This window comes from Carassius gibelio, chromosome A3, assembly GCF_023724105.1.
Source record: "Carassius gibelio isolate Cgi1373 ecotype wild population from Czech Republic chromosome A3, carGib1.2-hapl.c, whole genome shotgun sequence".
NCBI classification, from domain to species: domain Eukaryota; kingdom Metazoa; phylum Chordata; class Actinopteri; order Cypriniformes; family Cyprinidae; genus Carassius; species Carassius gibelio.
Genome location: NC_068373.1, coordinates 33,211,569 through 33,230,104, shown reverse-complemented (window position 1 = coordinate 33,230,104; position 18,536 = coordinate 33,211,569). Strand labels below are relative to the sequence as shown.

The following is an 18,536-nucleotide window of genomic DNA, read 5'->3' as shown; positions in this document are numbered from 1 at the left end:
GTCGTCTCTTTCAGGGAAGACCTTGCCTTTTCCAACATCACAATACCAGACCACACACTGCATCAATTACAACATCATGGCTGTGTAGAAGAAGGATCCGGGTCTGAAATGACCAGCCTGCAGTCCAGATCTTTCACCCATAGAAAACATGTGGTGCATCATAAAGAGGAAGATGAGACAAAGAAGACCTAAGACAGTCGAGCAACTAGAAGCCTGTATTAGACAAGAATGGGACAACGTTCCTCTTCCTAAACTTCAGCAGCTTGTCTCCTCAGTCCTCAGAGACTGTTAAAAAAGTAGAGGGAATGCCACACAGTGCTAAACACGGCCTTGCCCCAACTTTTTTAGAGATGTGTTGATGCCATGAAATTTAAAATCAACTAATTTTTCCCTTAAAATTATTTGTCACCTATGTTGTTTTCTGAATAAAATATTGTAATTTGAAACTTCCACATCATTGCCTTTTGTTTTTATTCACAATTTGTACAGTGTCCCCACTTTTTGCAATCAGGTTTGTATTTGTCATGAGACTGGGTTGAACTATACATTTATTTTCGCATAGCTATAAGAAGTGTTAAACAGACGACGTGTGCAGTTGCAGTACTGTATTAAAGTTTTAATCAGGATAAAAACATATGTTAAAACCTAACATAAGCAGTAGCAATTACAAACAACAGCATATCTAAAAGTATGAGACAACAACAAACAAAAAACATAGGCCTACCATTAAAAGCCAAGCTTGCACAGGTTCTGCGCGACCCTCTTCAATAATATCCTCTGCTTCTCAATCAGCCTCAAACTGAGATATTAATGACACCGTTGTTTACAATACAACGAGAGCACATGCTGCTCATGCGGTTTAGCCAATCACAACACACTGGGCTATCTAACCAATCGGAGCCAATCACCTATTTTCTGAGGGAGGGGCTTCATAATAGAAGGAAATGATCAGGGACAGAATGAAGCTAAATTATGTGAAAAAAAAATGTTTTCTAAAAAACTTAGCATATACACATGTTAGACTGCACCCCATAAACACAATCAGGCCTAGAAAAAAACAGGCAACCATCCCTTTAATTTTTAATGAGCTGAAAAGAATACGTCACACCTCTGTTTATCAATGTGCACTGGCTTCCAATAGCTGCTCGCATAAAATTCAAGGCATTGATGTTTGCCTACAAAACTACCACTGGCTCTGCTCCCATTTACCTAAATTCGTTACTTCAGTCTTATGTGCCTCTAGAAGCTTGTGTTCTGCAAGTGAACGTCGCTTGATTGATCATCCCAAAGAAGCACAAAGTCACTTTTACGGACTTTTAAATTAAATGTTCTCTTCTGATGGAATGAACTCCCCAACTCAATCCGAGCAGCTGAGTCCTTAGCCATCTTCAAGAATCGGCTCAAAACACATCTCTTCCATCTTTATTTGACCCTCTAACTCTAGCACTTTTTATTCTAATTCTGTTTTTTTTTTTTTTTTTTGAAAGAAAACACTCTTTTAGACTGGCACTCTATTCATTGACTGTTTCCTGAAAAAAACAGCTTTTCTCATCTATTTTTTTATTATTACATGATTAACAAAAAACAAAAAGGCCTCTAACATTAGTTTGCTCTATTCTTTTTCTATTCTGTTTTCTTTTAATTTATTATATTATCTAAAAAAAACTCCATTGCTTTTTAGTTGATTTTGATTGCTTCTATTGTCACTAGGCATCTGCTAAATGTAATGTAAATGTGTGAGTGAGTGAGAACTTGTGTGCTCATAGTTGCTCTCATTCTGCGCTGAACAGCTGAGGATGCGACGGCTGCACAGAGGTGTGTGTGTGTGTGTGTGTGTTGGCGTCTCTCAGGTGTCTGGAGTGTCGCTCTCCATGCGTCTGGCAGGTATAAACAGGTGTGAATGTGGTGGTGTGGTGCGTGCAGTAGGAGACACTGCTCTGTTCAGCCCTTCACTCTCACATCACTCTCCCCTGAGCACAGACACTTTCTCATCAAATCTAAAGGTTTATTATCAGACAAAAGCTAAATATCTTTGTGTTTGGTCTAATTCAGGTCAAATGTACTAAGATGCACACAGCAGCCAGATTTTAAATAATAATACATAATCAAATAAACCACTAAAATACAATGTAATGCACTTAGGGTAAATGTCTTCCAAATAGAAATGGTTTATTAATGTTATAAATATTTTTATTCTTATAATCTCAGCATATCTTCAAAAAAAGGAGATAAATGTTTTCTATAGGTTTTAAACTGATTGGAAAAACAAGATTCTAAACCAAATCAGGCAATATAAATATATAAATGTAAATATAATTTATTATATACTGCATCTTTAAAAACCAATGAAATAATTAAATAAGCATGTAGAGCTTGAAAGCAATGTAAACATTTAGGATAAATAAATGTAAATAAACATCCTCAAAGTAATACATTTTTTTTATTAGAATAATCTCAAAATCTTTCGTTAGTAGTATTGATTATATATATTTTCTAAAACAACTGACTTCTTCAGTTCCTGTTTAGATAGGCGTACTCTAAAGAGGGATTTCCACACTCTAAACAAACAATGACACTGCAGTACTTTCTACAAGAAAACACCATTTCAGAACTTAACATTACATTCAGTCTTACTTCTTGTTATTATTTGTGAAATTTACTAGAGATTTCTGAGTGAAAACTTTCAGTGAATATAAACCTGTGGTTTTTATGCCTTAATCATGTGTGAGCTCATGCATTTCTCTCACTGAAATAACAAACTAACTCAAATCATGTCAAGAACACACGATCAGTGCTTCACATTCTAGTGCATTTCTACTCAACTCAAACTGAACCTGGATTATCTAAGGAGATTCTGACCAACATCAGCTGCATCTTTAATTGGTTTTGCATATATAACATCAATTGCAATTGTTTTTGTTTTGTAATTCACTTTGGATAAATGTGTCTGGTGAATGCATGAATAACAGCCCACAACACTAACTGAATGTGTTCCAGCTGTGTAATTTTGATGGTGATTGTGATTGTGATAGTGATGGTGATGGTGTTTTTGATGGTGATGGTGATAGTGATGGTGATTTTGAAGGTGATAGTGATGGTGATGGTAATTGTGATTTTGATGGTGAATTTGATGGTGACAGTGATAGTGATGGTGATTTTGATGGTGATTGTGATTTTGATGGTGATACTGATAATGATTGTGATGGTGATTTTGATTGAGATGCTGATAGTGATTGTGATTTTTTATGGTGATGGTGATAGTGATGGTGGTTTTGATGGTGATTGTTATAGTGATTGTGCCGGTTGGTGTGGTGGTCTGATTTGAGTGAACTTGTCTCAGGTTCGACACGGGATCAGCGAGTGTTAAGCAAGAGGATGATGAGGAAGGAGGCGGTCAGAAATCAGCTTGAGTCAATTACAGCTGGATGAGTGACGAGCTGCTGTAATCTCTAATTACTTCAATCAATTTAAGAGCAGCACCACTCATCTGAGGAGCTATTAGGAGCAGCCTGAGTGTGTGTGAGACGCTAAAGTGGGTTATTCACTGCGAGTGTGTGTGTGTAGGCAGTGATATGTAGGTTGGACGATCCAGAGTTTGTGGGGTGCAACAGAGACCAGAGGCGGGAGTTCGGCCCATTTGGGTCGGCCCAGTTTCTTAAAGTAGAACTGTGCTCCACTACCTGTGTGTGTGTGTGTGTGTGTGAGGCCAAGTGCTAGTGACGTGCAGGACTCAAGCATGTTCTCTGAGCCAAACATTTCTCTACACAACTCATTAATGTGCAAGTGTTTCAGAGCTGGATTCTTTGAGGCTCTTACAAGCATGAAATGATCTGCTGCTGTGTTCATGAGCGAGGGCTCACATTACTGACTCACTCAAGATGTAAAGATTTCTGTCACTGCTACCAGCAGATGATCTTAATAATTATATTAGAAATTACATTACTTGCCAAAAGCTTGGAATAACTAACTAAGATTAATATTTTTGAAAGGGTATCTTCTGCTCATCAAGGCGGCATTAATTTCATTTATTTGAAAAAACTTGTTAAAATTACAAATGACCTGCTCCTTGCGTCAGACCAAGGCTCTCATTTCTAGTCTTACTTGATCTTAGTGCTGCGTTCGACACCATAGATCATGACATACTCATAGATCGATTACAAAACTATACAGGTATTCAAGGGCAGACTCTAAGATGGTTTAGATCCTACCTGTCCGATCGCTACCATTGTGTTTACTTAAATGGGGAGTCATCTCATTTATCATCAGTAAAATATGGAGTGCCACAAGGATCCGTCCTAGGTCCCCTTCTATTTTCAGTATTCATGTTGCCCCTTGGTAATATTATTAGAAAATACGGAATTAGCTTCCACTGTTATGCTGATGATACTCAGCTATATATCTCAACGAGACCAGATGAAACTTCCCAATTATCTAAGCTAACAGAGTGTGTTAAAAATGTAAAAGATTGGATGACAAATAATTGTCTCCAATTAAATTCAGATAAGACAGATACTAATTATTGGACCAAAAAACACTACACTACAATCTGCAACTAGACGGATGTACTGTTACTTCCTCTACTGTCAGAAATCTGGGTGTTATATTAGACAGCAATTTGTCTTTTGAAAATCATATTTCCCATGTTACAAAAACTGCATTCTTCCATCTTAGAAACATTGCCAAGCTACGAAACATGTTATCTGTTTCTGATGCAGAAAAGCTAGTTCATGCATTCATGACCTCTAGACTGGACTATTGTAATGCACTTCTAGGTGGTTGTCCTGCTTCTTCAATAAACAAGCTACAGGTAGCCCAAAATACAGCAGCTAGAGTCCTTACCAGGTCAAGAAAATATGATCATATTACCCCAATTTTACAGTCTCTGCACTGGCTACCTATTAAGTTCCGTATCAGTTACAAATTATCATTACTTACCTATAAGGCCCTAAATGGTTTAGCTCCAGCGTACCTAACTAGCCTTCTACCACGCTACAACCCATCACGCTCCCTAAGGTCACAAAACGCTGGACTTTTGGTCGTTCCTAGGATAGCAAAGTCCACTAAAGGAGGTAGAGCTTTCTCACATTTGGCTCCCAAACTCTGGAATAGCCTTCCTGATAATGTTCGGGGTTCAGACACACTCTCTCTGTTTAAATCTAGATTAAAAACACATCTCTTTCGTCATGCATTCAAATAATGCATCTCTTAATTTGTGACTGCAGTTCAGTTGCATCTGATCAAATGTGCATTTTTATTCTTTAGCTTGGGTTAAACTAATTTTACTTTGTTGGAACAGCAGCTATGCCAATGATGTCTCTATGTGTTTCTCTGTTTCTGCTGGGATCTTCATCCCGTGATAACTAGGATTTACACAAGCTCCAGTCTGGATCCAGAACACCTGAGAAGAGATGATGCTGACCCTCAGAGGACCTCAGATGATGCTGACCCTGAATCAACAAACAGAAGTGTGACTGCATCATATAATAATTTGCTTTTAATAATGTTCATCATCTGGCTGACTACGTCTTGTATTAGTTTTTCTGAAAAATCCTGTCAAACGTGCACAAACTGACAGTGACCACTTATAAGCTACAACTAAATATTGTAGAAACATAATTTTCTGTAAAGTTGATTTGTAACAATTTGTATTGTAAAAAGCGCTATAAAAATAAACTTGAATTGAATATCATTTTTTTGTAAGATTATGAATGTCTTTACTGCCAATGGTCTATTAATATTACTGTATTTATTGAACTTACCCCAATGTTTTGAAAAGGTTTCCAGAAAAATGTGAACAGCAAACAAGAAACTTTCAAAAGCATCTAATTTTTTTTTAACTTTTGAACGATACTGTAAATATTATGATATATTAAATACATAAATGGCTTGTTTCACATTTTATCATTGTTTATCATGTTCTTACAGAAAATCAAAGATGTTAGATTTAATAATCTAGTAGACTAACAGTGTGCTAAACTAGCTGTGCGAGTAAAAAACAATGATTCATTTCAAGAGAGATTAGAGTGTGTGTTTTCTAATCAGGTGCTGGACAGAGCCCACATTAAAAGCCCTTTCCTCAATGGAATCACAGCACAGCCTGAAATAAACACTTGAAAGTGTGTTTTGGATGTTTTCTTTACTAGTCTGAAACACATCTCCACCAGAGCATGAGAAACATCTCTTGCCTTAAAAACTAAACAATCGACCTTAATGAAGATTGTAATTAATTATTTTGATGTGTTGAAATAATGGAAAAACATATACCACCATGATTCACTGACAATATCATTTTTACAAAACTCAGAAGAGAGACAGAGACACATATGTGCTCCGTCATGAATGAATCCTGCAGCATGTGCTGAATGAAACCAGAACAACACACACACACACACACTCACACACACCGCTGTAAATTTAGAGAATCGTCTAGAACAGAACATTGTGGGGGGGTCTCACTCTCCTACACACACACTCACCGAACAGCCCAAGTCTCGGTCGCGCGCACGTCCTCCGGCGGATCCGGCGTCCCGTTCACATTCACCTCTGCTGAAACGGCTTCACTCCGCATTTAGTCCAATTGTAAAAGAGCAGAAAGAGGCGCGTGTGTCTGCTCATCTGGAGACGCGACGCAGTCCAGACCCATGGATGAAGCGGGTCTCCTCAGGAGAAACAGAAGAGAAGAGCTGCGTCCAAACACTCATCCAGCGCGAGGACTGTCAGACACACACCTATACGACCGCGGAGAGACACGCTGGGGTGATGGAGGCGAAGCGCGCGCGCACACACACAAGGATTACTTTACATGGTCTGATGATACTCTCTAGTAATAAACAGGTTCATTACTCTCTCACACACACACACACACACAAGAGCGCTGATGCGTGAATAACAGTGTATATCAGAAATAACGGCAGATCAATGAATGAAACTCAGGGAGAGATAATGGAGTGAGTGGGATTATGAAGGGTGTGTGTGTTAGACTGATGTGTGCAAACACACACAGGTGAGAGACCAGTAGAATGAAGAGAGAGAAAGAGATGAGTGTGTATTATAATGTGTTTGTGATCACACACACACACACACACACACACACACACACCTGCCTGAGGTAAGACACACGTCTCTCTCTCTCTACGTCACTGCATGTGTGTGTTCATGTGTGTGCTTCACAAACAGAACACACTCTCTCTCTCACACACACACACACACACACACTACAGTGAACACAAATCAACCTACCTACAGTCAAACAACCAAAGGAGGAATAGGAAGAGAAAAGAAGAACACACAGTCCTGTAAAACCTTCGGCGGCTCACAAATCAGAGAAACTACAGATGAGAGAGAGATGAGAAGATGATGGACAGAGCGAGAGGATGAGAGGAGAGCGCGCCTCCCACAATCACGAGGAGGAAGAGGAAGAACAAACTAAACAAAAAACAAACAAAAGGCAAATAGTCCGGCTGCCTCCGTGCTGCTGCTCTTTTGGAGTGTGTGTGTGTGTGTGTGTGTGTGTCCCTGTCTCTAACGGCTCGCGAAAACACCTGCTCCCAGCACACACACTCACACTGGCGCTCACATGCTGCTGTCTGGACTCACTGCATCTGTATGACTGCGCCACACACACACACACACACACACACACACACACACACACGAGTGCTGCTGCCGGTAAGAGAGTCTCTGCCTCTCTCTCTCTCTCTCTCTCTCTCTCTCTGTCTGTCTCTCTCTCTGTCTCTCTCTCTTTCTCTCTCTCTCTCTCTCTCTCTCTCTCTCTCTCTCTCTCTCTCTCTCTCTCTGTCTGTCTCTCTCTCTGTCTCTCTCTCTTTCTCTCTCTCTCTCTCTCTGTCTCTCTCTCTCTCTCTCTCTTCAGACAGTGCTGTTGTGTCTCCCTCTGCTGGCGGACAAGAGTAATGGCACACTGCTCTACGGACTTTTACGGCTTTTGAACTGTTTGACCTGTTCTCAGTGGGTGCATCACTGAGTGGGGAGAACCTGTTTAATGTTTTGATCGGAACAGAAGAGCAGTGTTTTGACCCACGACTACGCTGCCTCACCGTCACCCAGTTGCCCTGCTGCAGGGGCTCTGCTGGAACCGGACAATGTACAGGAATCCCTGAGCTAGACGCATCCAAAGCCGTATCTAGAGCCCTAACATTCTTACTGTCCTCAATTAAAGTTTGGATGCGTGTCTCTAATTCTGAAATCTTCTCTGTCAGCCTAACTATTTCCCTGCATTTATCACATGTGAATCCCTCATCAGCGACAGAGATAGATAAACTGTACATGTGGCAAGAGCTGCAAATAACAATTGTAGGAGAAGCCATTACTCACCGTGCTTGATGAAATATTCTTACTGCGGTTGTTTGATGAACTTGTGAAAAACTGGAGCGAGAGAGAAAAGAAACAGAACAAGAGAAATGGAAATGATAGGTGCAAAGTGATAGTAAGATTTTTGTCTGGACCGAATTTTAGAGAGGGCCGAGTTCAAAATGAAGCACACTTTCCAGCACTTTCACGTTCACTGTTCCCCAGTGGTGGTGAGATCTACATCTTCAAGAAACATGAAGAAACGACTCTTCTGTGAGCTCTTGATTAGGGATGGGTACCGAAACCCGGTATTAAAATGGCCCCGGGGCTAAATTATGAAAGACCGTAGTATCAGTAAGATCTGACGGTACCGGTTCTGCTTTCGGTACTGGAGGGGAAAAAATTAATGTACTATGTATTTTTGCTTAATAATGTTATCGTGCACATTTTACCTCACCAAACATTTCTAATGTGCGATCATATTAAGACGTTTGTCTGTGAGATCTGCGAGATCGCTCATGCGCGCCGCGGAGGCTGTCTGTCAGTCACACACACACACACACACACCACAACGAGCACAGCGCACAAACAGACATAATAGTATGAAAACTCCCGCTTAATTATAAAGCGGGAGTTTTATAAAGAGATTTGCTTAATAATGTTATCGTGCACATTTTATCTTACCAAACATTTCTAATTTGCGATATTATTAAGACACACACACACAACAAATACCCGCACGGCGCACACACACACGTAAGGGTCCGTTCACATATCGCGTCTTTTGCACGCTCAAGTTAGTTATTTTAAATGTAGGATTTGGGGGAAAAAATCAGAAAGCGGCGCCTAGCGTTTTCCACGTGTTTTTAGACGCCACATGTGAACGGCCCCTTACAGTATGAAAACTCCTGCTTAATACAAAGAGTGACGATGGCGGAGACAGCAAAACGTTCCAAAGTGTGGTTATACTTCACTAGAGTTGATACAGACAACGCTGGTTGTCATAAGTGTAACAAAATTTTTGCAAGTAAGGGCGGAAACACAAGCAATCTGTCCAAGCATCTTTCAAAAGTGCATTATGTGCAGACAGAGAAATGCAAAGTTTTCGACTGCCTAACACAACACAAAGTAACACGACACAAAGTTCTGAAAAGAATACCGTTAAAGTACCGGACCGTTAAGCAGTTTCGGTAAGAGTAGTAATACCGTTTAAACCTTAACGATACCCATCCCTACTCTTGATCCACTCTCTGCTCTCTGAAACACTTCATCTGCAGCCACTGGTTTAAAATAATAAAATAACAGCATGAAGTAACTAAATAAAACCCTAGCCTTAAAATAAAACACATGCAATAAATTCTCATTTACAATATAATAAAATATAATTTACAACTTACAATTACAACAATATAATATTATTAATAAACAATAAATATAAATTATGCACCCAAAGTATTGCATTTCAATGTTGTTGTAATTGTACTTTTACACAGCAGCTTTACACTGAAAACACATGACCATGTCATCACATTAACAAAGACTCATTCACTGGACATTGATGTGAGTGAGAGATATACAAATCATTATATCAACACAAAGAAAGGCCTTTGTGTAACACTAATACGTACTCTGATATTTACATGAAATTCCTCTGAAGCTGGAGGATGGAGAAATCTAATACATTGTCTTTAACCTTGCCTTATAAACAGAGGCATTGTTGTGTAAGAATAGAAGAGTGTGCTGTTAAACTATTGGTATACAATTAGAAGCACACAGTTCCCTAGAATATCATTATATGCCTAAATGTTAAGATAAGTATTCATAGAACTTACTAAAGTAGTTAAAACCTGTTCATTAGAAGGGGTGTCCCAAAATTTTGTCAATACAGTGTACAAGCACAACCTAGCTCTTCAAAACCTATGCCTGCAATTTAATAATATTATTACTTCTGCTGTTGCGATTGACCATTAGCTATCATTAACACAATTAATTCAGAACTTTTTCAATGGAAACAGAGTTTCAACACCACACTGTTCTCTGATATGGCATGAGTTTGACTACTTTGTCAGTTTTATTAATAGAAATGCTTCACTGGGGCAAAAAAAGATCCTAAAATAATTAAAAGCAGCATTTCCAGCAGTATCCAACATTTCTCAATCATGATCTTCCTCGGCTAAATGTGACTATTAGTCTAACAGCTGTATTCCTTCCACAGACGGCATACAATGTTAAAAATGTCATACATTATAAACCTTTAGCTTAATACACGGTAGATAACTGTGACCCTGCCTGTGGAAACCCAGCTATAGTATTTATTAAATAGTGTAATCAGAAGGTGAATTTGTAGGTTTTCTATAGCAAAACTAAAATGTAACTAAAAGTGCCCCCCGTTGAACTCGAAGAAATCTCTAAATTGAGGGTTTACCATCTGATCTCACTGACTCTGGGCTACAGAGGACGGGACAAAACCATACAGTGAATGGGAGGAGATCATTTAACCACAGATGCACAAATAAGCCGTAGTTTAGTTTTATTTGTAACTCTTTGGGAGATACATTCATAATTTCTATTACATTACTACTACTAGATTGATTGAAGAATGACTAAAAACTGGAAAAACAGCAGAAGAACTGAGCTCAGCGCCACGGCTGCCATTCGTGGCACCATCTAGATTGAAAAAAAAAAAATAGTATGAAAATTAATTAGAGTTATAAGCATTCAAGTCAAGTCAAGTCACCTTTATTTATATAGTGCTTTAAACAAAATACATTGCGTAAAAGCAACTGAACAACATTCATTAGGAAAACAGTGTGTCAATAATGCAAAATGATAGTTAAAGCAGTTCATCATTGAATTCAGTGATGTCATCTCTGTTCAGTTAAATAGTGTCTGTGCATTTATTTGCAATCAAGTCAATGATATCGCTGTAGATGAAGTGACCCCAACTAAGCAAGCCAGAGGCGACAGCGGCAAGGAACCGAAACTCCATCGGTGACAGAATGGAGAAAAAAACCTTGGGAGAAACCAGGCTCAGTTGGGGTCAGTTCTCCTCTGACCAGACGAAACCAGTAGTTCAATTCCAGGCTGCAGCAAAGTCAGATTGTGCAGAAGAATCATCTGTTTCCTGTGGTCTTGTCCTGGTGCTCCTCTGAGACAAGGTCTTTACAGGGGATCTGTATCTGGGCTCTAGTTGTCCTGGTCTCCGCTGTCTTTCAGGGATGTAGAGGTCCTTTCTAGGTGCTGATCCACCATCTGGTCTGGATACGTACTGGATCCGGGTGACTGCAGTGACCCTCTGATCTGGACACAGACTGGATCTGGTGGCCACGGTGACCTCGGAATAAGAGAGAAACAGACAAATATTAGCGTAGATGCCATTCTTCTAATGATGTAGAAAGTACGGTGTTATGTGAAGTGTTTCCGGTTCCGGTTTACCTAATTAATGCAGCCTAAAAATCCTTTAACGGATTTGGATATTAAAAGCATATTAGTATGTTGAGATGTGTAAACTGGTGTGTAAACCAGGTTAAAGAGATGGGTCTTTAATCTAGATTTAATGGTAAATGGTAAATGGACTGCATTTATATAGCGCTTTCAACAGACCACATGGCCATCCAAAGCGCTTTACAATTTGCCTCACATTCACCCATTCACACACACACACACATTCACACACCGACTGCGGTGTCTGCCATTCAAGGCTCCATCTAGCTCATCAGGAGCAGCTGAGGTTAAGTGTCTTGCTCAAGGACACCTCAACACTTGGTCAGGTGGAGCCGGGGATTGAACCACCAACCTTCCAGTTTGTAGACAACCTACATGAACCACTGAGCCACTGCTGCAAGAGTGTGTCTGCCCCAGAACAGTGTTAGGTAGGTTATTCCAGAGTTTTGGCACCAAATAGGAAAAGGATCTGCCGCCCGCAGTTGATTTTGATATTCTAGGTATTATCAAATTGCCTGGGTTTTGAGAATGCAGTAGATGTAGATTATTGATTGTTTTATTGAATAGATTATTGATTGATTGATTATAATGTAAAAGGAGCTCATTCCAATACTGAGGTGCTAAACCATTCAGGGCTTTATAAGTAATAAGCAATATTTTAAAATCTATACGATGTTTGATAGGGAGCCAGTGCAGTGTGGACAGGACCGGGCTAATATGGTCATACTTCCTGGTTCTAGTAAGAACTCTTGCTGCTGCATTTTGGACTAGCTGTAGTTTGTTTACTAAGCGTGCAGAACAATCACCCAATAAAGCATTACAATAATCTAACCTTGAGCTCATAAATGCATGGATTAAGATTTCTGCATTTGACATTGAGAGCGTAGGCCGTAATTTCGATATATTTTTGAGATGAAAAAATGCAGTTTTACAAATGCTAGAAACGTGGCTTTCTAAGGAAAGATTGCGATCAAATAGCACACCTAGGTTCCTAACTGATGACGAAGAATTGACAGAGCAACCATCAAGTCTTAGACAGTGTTCTAGGTTATTACAAGTAGAGTTTTTAGGTCCTATAATTAACACCTCAGTTTTTTCTCTTCATCCAGTTTTTTATATCAACTATGCATTCCAATAATATTTCAAATTGGTGTGTTTCACCGGGTCATGTAGAAATATAGAGCTGAGTATCATCAGCATAACAGTGAAAGCTAACACCATGTTTCCTGATGATATCTCCCAAGGGTAACATATAAAGCGTGAAGAGTAGCGGCCCTAGTACTGAGCCTTGAGGTACTCCATACTGCACTTGTGATCGATATGATACATCTTCATTCACTGCTATGAACTGATGGCGGTCATATAAGTACGATTTAAACCTATTCTAATACACTTCCATTGATGCCAACAAAGTGTTCGAGTCTATGCAAAAGAATGCTGTGGTCAATTGTGTCAAACGCAGCACTAAGATCCATGTTACGTGCTTTGGTTGTTCCCTCCCTTTGTTATTAGATGCATTTCTCTCCTTGTTGTGGGTTTCTTCCCTTTTCCAAGATAAAAGAGGAGGAAACAAAACAAAAGAGAACTGGAGCGCTGCTGGAATCCCTTGTATCCTCTGGTGCTCTTGGAAGGGTTAAATATAGAAAAAGATTTTGGAAAAAAATCCAAGTCCAGGCACTCAATAGGATGCAAAAGTTAAAAAGCCTTTAATGGTTGGGCTAAAGCATTAAAACACCAACGCGTATCGGCCCATTGGCCTTCATCAGGGTGTTGGTAACAAACAGACAGAATCACGCAGTACTTATAGTTGCATTGGTTTCAGGTGTGCCACTCTGGCACTTGTAACACAATTTTTTGGCCACTAGAGGCAATAGTTCAGATAATGGCTAATACCAAAGATCAAACCATACAAATACAAGATAAGGGATCTCCAAGTGGAAGAAAAAAAAAAAAAAAAAAAAAAAAAAAAAAAAAAAAAAAAAAAAAAACAGGAGAGAGTAACACCAATACAAACATCTTGTGTACTCCACACAATTATATCCATAAAGTCAAATAAATGTGTAGAGGCTAGTTACCCATCTTACTTCTGGATTCATTGTCAAGATAGTTCCAAAGCAACAGGAGAAAAATATTATTATGGGCATTACAGTACATTAAAAGAATAGTCAACATTCACGGACAACAATACACTGTCCCTATTGAGACACAACTTTTACAAAAAAGGTGAGAGGTCAAAGTCTTCATTAAGACCTGGATGACTAGTAGCCCTCAAGGAATAGATCCAATATGTCTCCCTTTGTTTAAGGCGTTTGATGATATCCCCACCCCTGGCATCCAGGCGAACAGCCTCAATGCCCACTACTCTTAGGGTCGAATCACTCCCATGTTTTGCGTCTATATAATGTTTGGCCATTGGATAGTTCATATTTCCAGTCCGAATGGCATATCTATGTTCAGCTACCCTGTCTCTTAGTCTCCTTTTAGTAAGGCCTATATAAAAACAACCACAAGTACACTCTAAACGATAAACAACATGGGTAGAATTGCAATTTATAAAACTGTTAATAGTGTAAGTCTTATTGCTAAAAACATCCATAAATTTGTCAGTTTTAGCAATATTCTCACAATAATTACAATTACCACAAGGAAAGTTACCCTTGGGTTGACGAAGCCAAGTTTCACGTTTAGGAGCAGGGAGGTGACTTCTTACTAACCTGTCCTTAAGTGTAGGGGCCCTCCTAAAACTGATTCCAGGGGGTTCCGTGAATATTTCCCGTAAAGTCGGGTCACATTCAATAATGTTCCAGTTTTTCTTTATAATGTGTTTAATCTGGACAGCCTCCTTGCTGTAATGAGTGACAAAATAGGGTTTCTGTGTTGATACTCTATTGGGTCTAGACTGAAGCAAGCTCTTCCTTTCAAGTGATTGGGCTCGATTATGAGCTTGAACAAGAGTTTTTGTTTGGTAACCTCTTTGTTGAAAACGCCGCTGCATATCCAAAGACTGATACTGGAAATCCTGATCTGAATCACATATACGCCTTAGTCTCTGGATCTGTCCAAAGGGTATGTTATCAATAAGCCATGGGGGATGATAACTATTAGCATGCAGCAAGGTATTACGATCTGTTGACTTTCTGAAGATAGATGTATGTAGGAATCCCTCATTATCTTTTGAGATCCGTAGATCAAGAAAGTTGATAGTGTGTAAATCATAATCCAAACTAAATTTAAGGTTCTCATTTAAGCTATTAACATATACATGGAAGTCTACAAGTTCTTTTTCTGAACCTGAGAACATCAAAATCACATCGTCAATATATCTACCCCACCACAAGATTTTATCTTTAAAAGGGTTGACGTGGGAAAATATATAGCGCTCCTCCCATAAGCCTAGAAACAGATTGGCATAGTTGGGAGCAAAACAAGCACCCATTGCAGTCCCCTTTTCTTGTCTATACAATATGTCTTGAAAGAGAAAGATGTTGTTCTTTAAAGTCCACTCAGTAAGTTGCACTATAAAGTCACTGGGAGGCATCAAATGTTCAGGTCTGGATGAGAGATAGTGTTTCAAAGCCTCTAAACCCTCGTTATGTACAATATTGCTATATAGGGACTCCACATCCATTGTGGCCATAATGCAGGAGCCTATGTTGCCTATTTGTTCAATTTTCTTTAAAACCTGTGTAGTATCTTGAATATAAGAAGGTAAATCTGCCACAAATGGCTTGATAAAATAATCCACAAACTTGGAAGCAGGTTCTGTTATTGAGTCATTCCCGCTGATTATCGGTCTGCCAGGTGGATTTTCCAGATCCTTGTGGACTTTGGGGAGCATATAAAAAGTAGAATAACGTGGGTGTTGACAAAGCAAAAACTCATATTCTCTCTTAGTAATCCAATTATGTGATTTTGCCTCATTAAGCAATTGCTCCTGCTCTCTTCTTATAGTGTTCATTGGATTGGATGAGGGCTTTGAGTAATACTGAGTGTTGTCTAGCTGGCGAAGAGCTTCACTTATATACTTCTTCTTGTCCCACACACAGACAGCACCACCCTTATCAGCACTTTTTATGATTATATCATCTCTCTCCGAAAGCCACTTAAGTGCTTGAGATTCATTTTGTGTAAGATTATGCTGGGTGATCTTTTTTTGTTTACTGTAAAGCTTTTCTACTTCATAGGACACCTTTTTGGTGAAAGTAGTCAATATGGGATTGGTGGTACAAGGTGAAAAAGTAGACTTGGGCCGAAAAGAAGAGTTTACCGTGGTGGTTGAGTAGGTAGCTGCACCCTGTGCGTTCTGGGAGTACCAGGCCTTCAAATGTAGACTTCTATAGAATCGATAGAGGTCCACTTTGGTGTCAAATGGTCTACCTGAATATGTAGGAGAAAATGAGAGACCCTTGGACAAGACAGAAACGCAGTCATCAGAGAGGGGGAGGTCTGAAATATTAATTACTACCGATGCTTCAACCGGCTCCTTGTGATTGGTGGTTCCTGAGAGTGGGTTCTGCCACTTTCCACCCCTCCGCGTTTTCCTCTTCCTCTTTTGTAAGGTTGGTTGTGCTGTCTGGGGCGAGATTCCAAAAAAGCATTTCTGTCATACACATCAGCAATTTTGTCATGGTCATGAGTTTCATCATAATTCTCATCATCAGTGCTTGGAAGATTAAAAGACACTCTTCTTTTTGTCAGGTGTCCCTTCTTGCCCCAGCCATATATAGAACAATTACTATAGTCATTACAGTCTCGCTTAAATTTGATTATTTTGCCTTGTTTCAATTTTGTTGACAATTTATCAAGATCTTCTTTTAGTTTATTTTCAAAAGGCAACCTGTGTTCCTCTGATTCTGTCTGGATGAGCTGAGATTTCAAATCCTCAATATGAGATTGTACAACTGACTTCTGCTTTCTGGCTTCTTCAATTAACAAGAGGATTAAGTCTAGGGAGCATTTATTAAGAATAGCTTCCCATTTATCCTTAAAATCCACATTATCATAGCCAAATGAGGGAAATTTATTCAATCTCAAACCTCTTGGGATCATGTCCTGCCTCCAGTAGTCAGATAGGGTAATGATATGAAGATTCAGCTTCACCTCTTTTTCAGAAAGTTTTTGAAGATCAATGTGCAGTTTACGTGTATCTGTCCTCTGTGCATGTTCCTGGTCAAAGTCCAGTTCCAGAAGAGTGTCTTCTACAATGATAGCTTTGCCCTCATCCTTAGTGTAGGAGAAAGATTTGTTAGTGGCCATGTTGATATTATAGTGGGTCCTCAACGTTCAAAAAATAAAACGGAGCTGCTCCTGTCCAGGGTCACCCAAATTGATCCTCATAAGACTAAACAAAAGAGAACTGGAGCGCTGCTGGAATCCCTTGTATCCTCTGGTGCTCTTGGAAGGGTTAAATATAGAAAAAGATTTTGGAAAAAAATCCAAGTCCAGGCACTCAATAGGATGCAAAAGTTAAAAAGCCTTTAATGGTTGGGCTAAAGCATTAAAACACCAACGCGTATCGGCCCATTGGCCTTCATCAGGGTGTTGGTAACAAACAGACAGAATCACGCAGTACTTATAGTTGCATTGGTTTCAGGTGTGCCACTCTGGCACTTGTAACACAATTTTTTGGCCACTAGAGGCAATAGTTCAGATAATGGCTAATACCAAAGATCAAACCATACAAATACAAGATAAGGGATCTCCAAGTGGAAGAAAAAAAAAAAAAAAAAAAAAAAAAAAAAAAAAAAAAAAAAAAACAGGAGAGAGTAACACCAATACAAACATCTTGTGTACTCCACACAATTATATCCATAAAGTCAAATAAATGTGTAGAGGCTAGTTACCCATCTTACTTCTGGATTCATTGTCAAGATAGTTCCAAAGCAACAGGAGAAAAATATTATTATGGGCATTACAGTACATTAAAAGAATAGTCAACATTCACGGACAACAATACACTGTCCCTATTGAGACACAACTTTTACAAAAAAGGTGAGAGGTCAAAGTCTTCATTAAGACCTGGATGACTAGTAGCCCTCAAGGAATAGATCCAATATGTCTCCCTTTGTTTAAGGCGTTTGATGATATCCCCACCCCTGGCATCCAGGCGAACAGCCTCAATGCCCACTACTCTTAGGGTCGAATCACTCCCATGTTTTGCGTCTATATAATGTTTGGCCATTGGATAGTTCATATTTCCAGTCCGAATGGCATATCTATGTTCAGCTACCCTGTCTCTTAGTCTCCTTTTAGTAAGGCCTATATAAAAACAACCACAAGTACACTCTAAACGATAAACAACATGGGTAGAATTGCAATTTATAAAACTGTTAATAGTGTAAGTCTTATTGCTAAAAACATCCATAAATTTGTCAGTTTTAGCAATATTCTCACAATAATTACAATTACCACAAGGAAAGTTACCCTTGGGTTGACGAAGCCAAGTTTCACGTTTAGGAGCAGGGAGGTGACTTCTTACTAACCTGTCCTTAAGTGTAGGGGCCCTCCTAAAACTGATTCCAGGGGGTTCCGTGAATATTTCCCGTAAAGTCGGGTCACATTCAATAATGTTCCAGTTTTTCTTTATAATGTGTTTAATCTGGACAGCCTCCTTGCTGTAATGAGTGACAAAATAGGGTTTCTGTGTTGATACTCTATTGGGTCTAGACTGAAGCAAGCTCTTCCTTTCAAGTGATTGGGCTCGATTATGAGCTTGAACAAGAGTTTTTGTTTGGTAACCTCTTTGTTGAAAACGCCGCTGCATATCCAAAGACTGATACTGGAAA

The 18,536-nt window shown here is 39.3% G+C and overlaps 2 protein-coding genes across 4 annotated transcripts in view; both read right to left on the bottom strand.

Moving 5' to 3' along the window:
* The window catches only part of LOC127956105 (glutamate receptor ionotropic, NMDA 2B-like), a 114,434-nt gene extending 106,801 nt beyond the window's left edge, over positions 1–7,633 (bottom strand). For all 3 annotated transcript variants that reach the window (XM_052553866.1, XM_052553864.1, XM_052553865.1), the window contains exon 1: positions 6,477–7,633. The gene's annotated coding sequence lies outside the window, so the exon portion shown is untranslated. The remainder of the gene's footprint in view (positions 1–6,476) is intronic.
* LOC127943387 (E3 ubiquitin-protein ligase RNF170-like) overlaps positions 1–17,007 on the bottom strand; it is a 27,062-nt gene extending 10,055 nt beyond the window's left edge. The window contains exon 1 of the mRNA XM_052539843.1: positions 16,788–17,007. Coding sequence (XP_052395803.1) covers positions 16,788–17,007 — 220 coding nt within the window. The remainder of the gene's footprint in view (positions 1–16,787) is intronic.
* Positions 17,008–18,536: the final 1,529 nt, after the last annotated feature.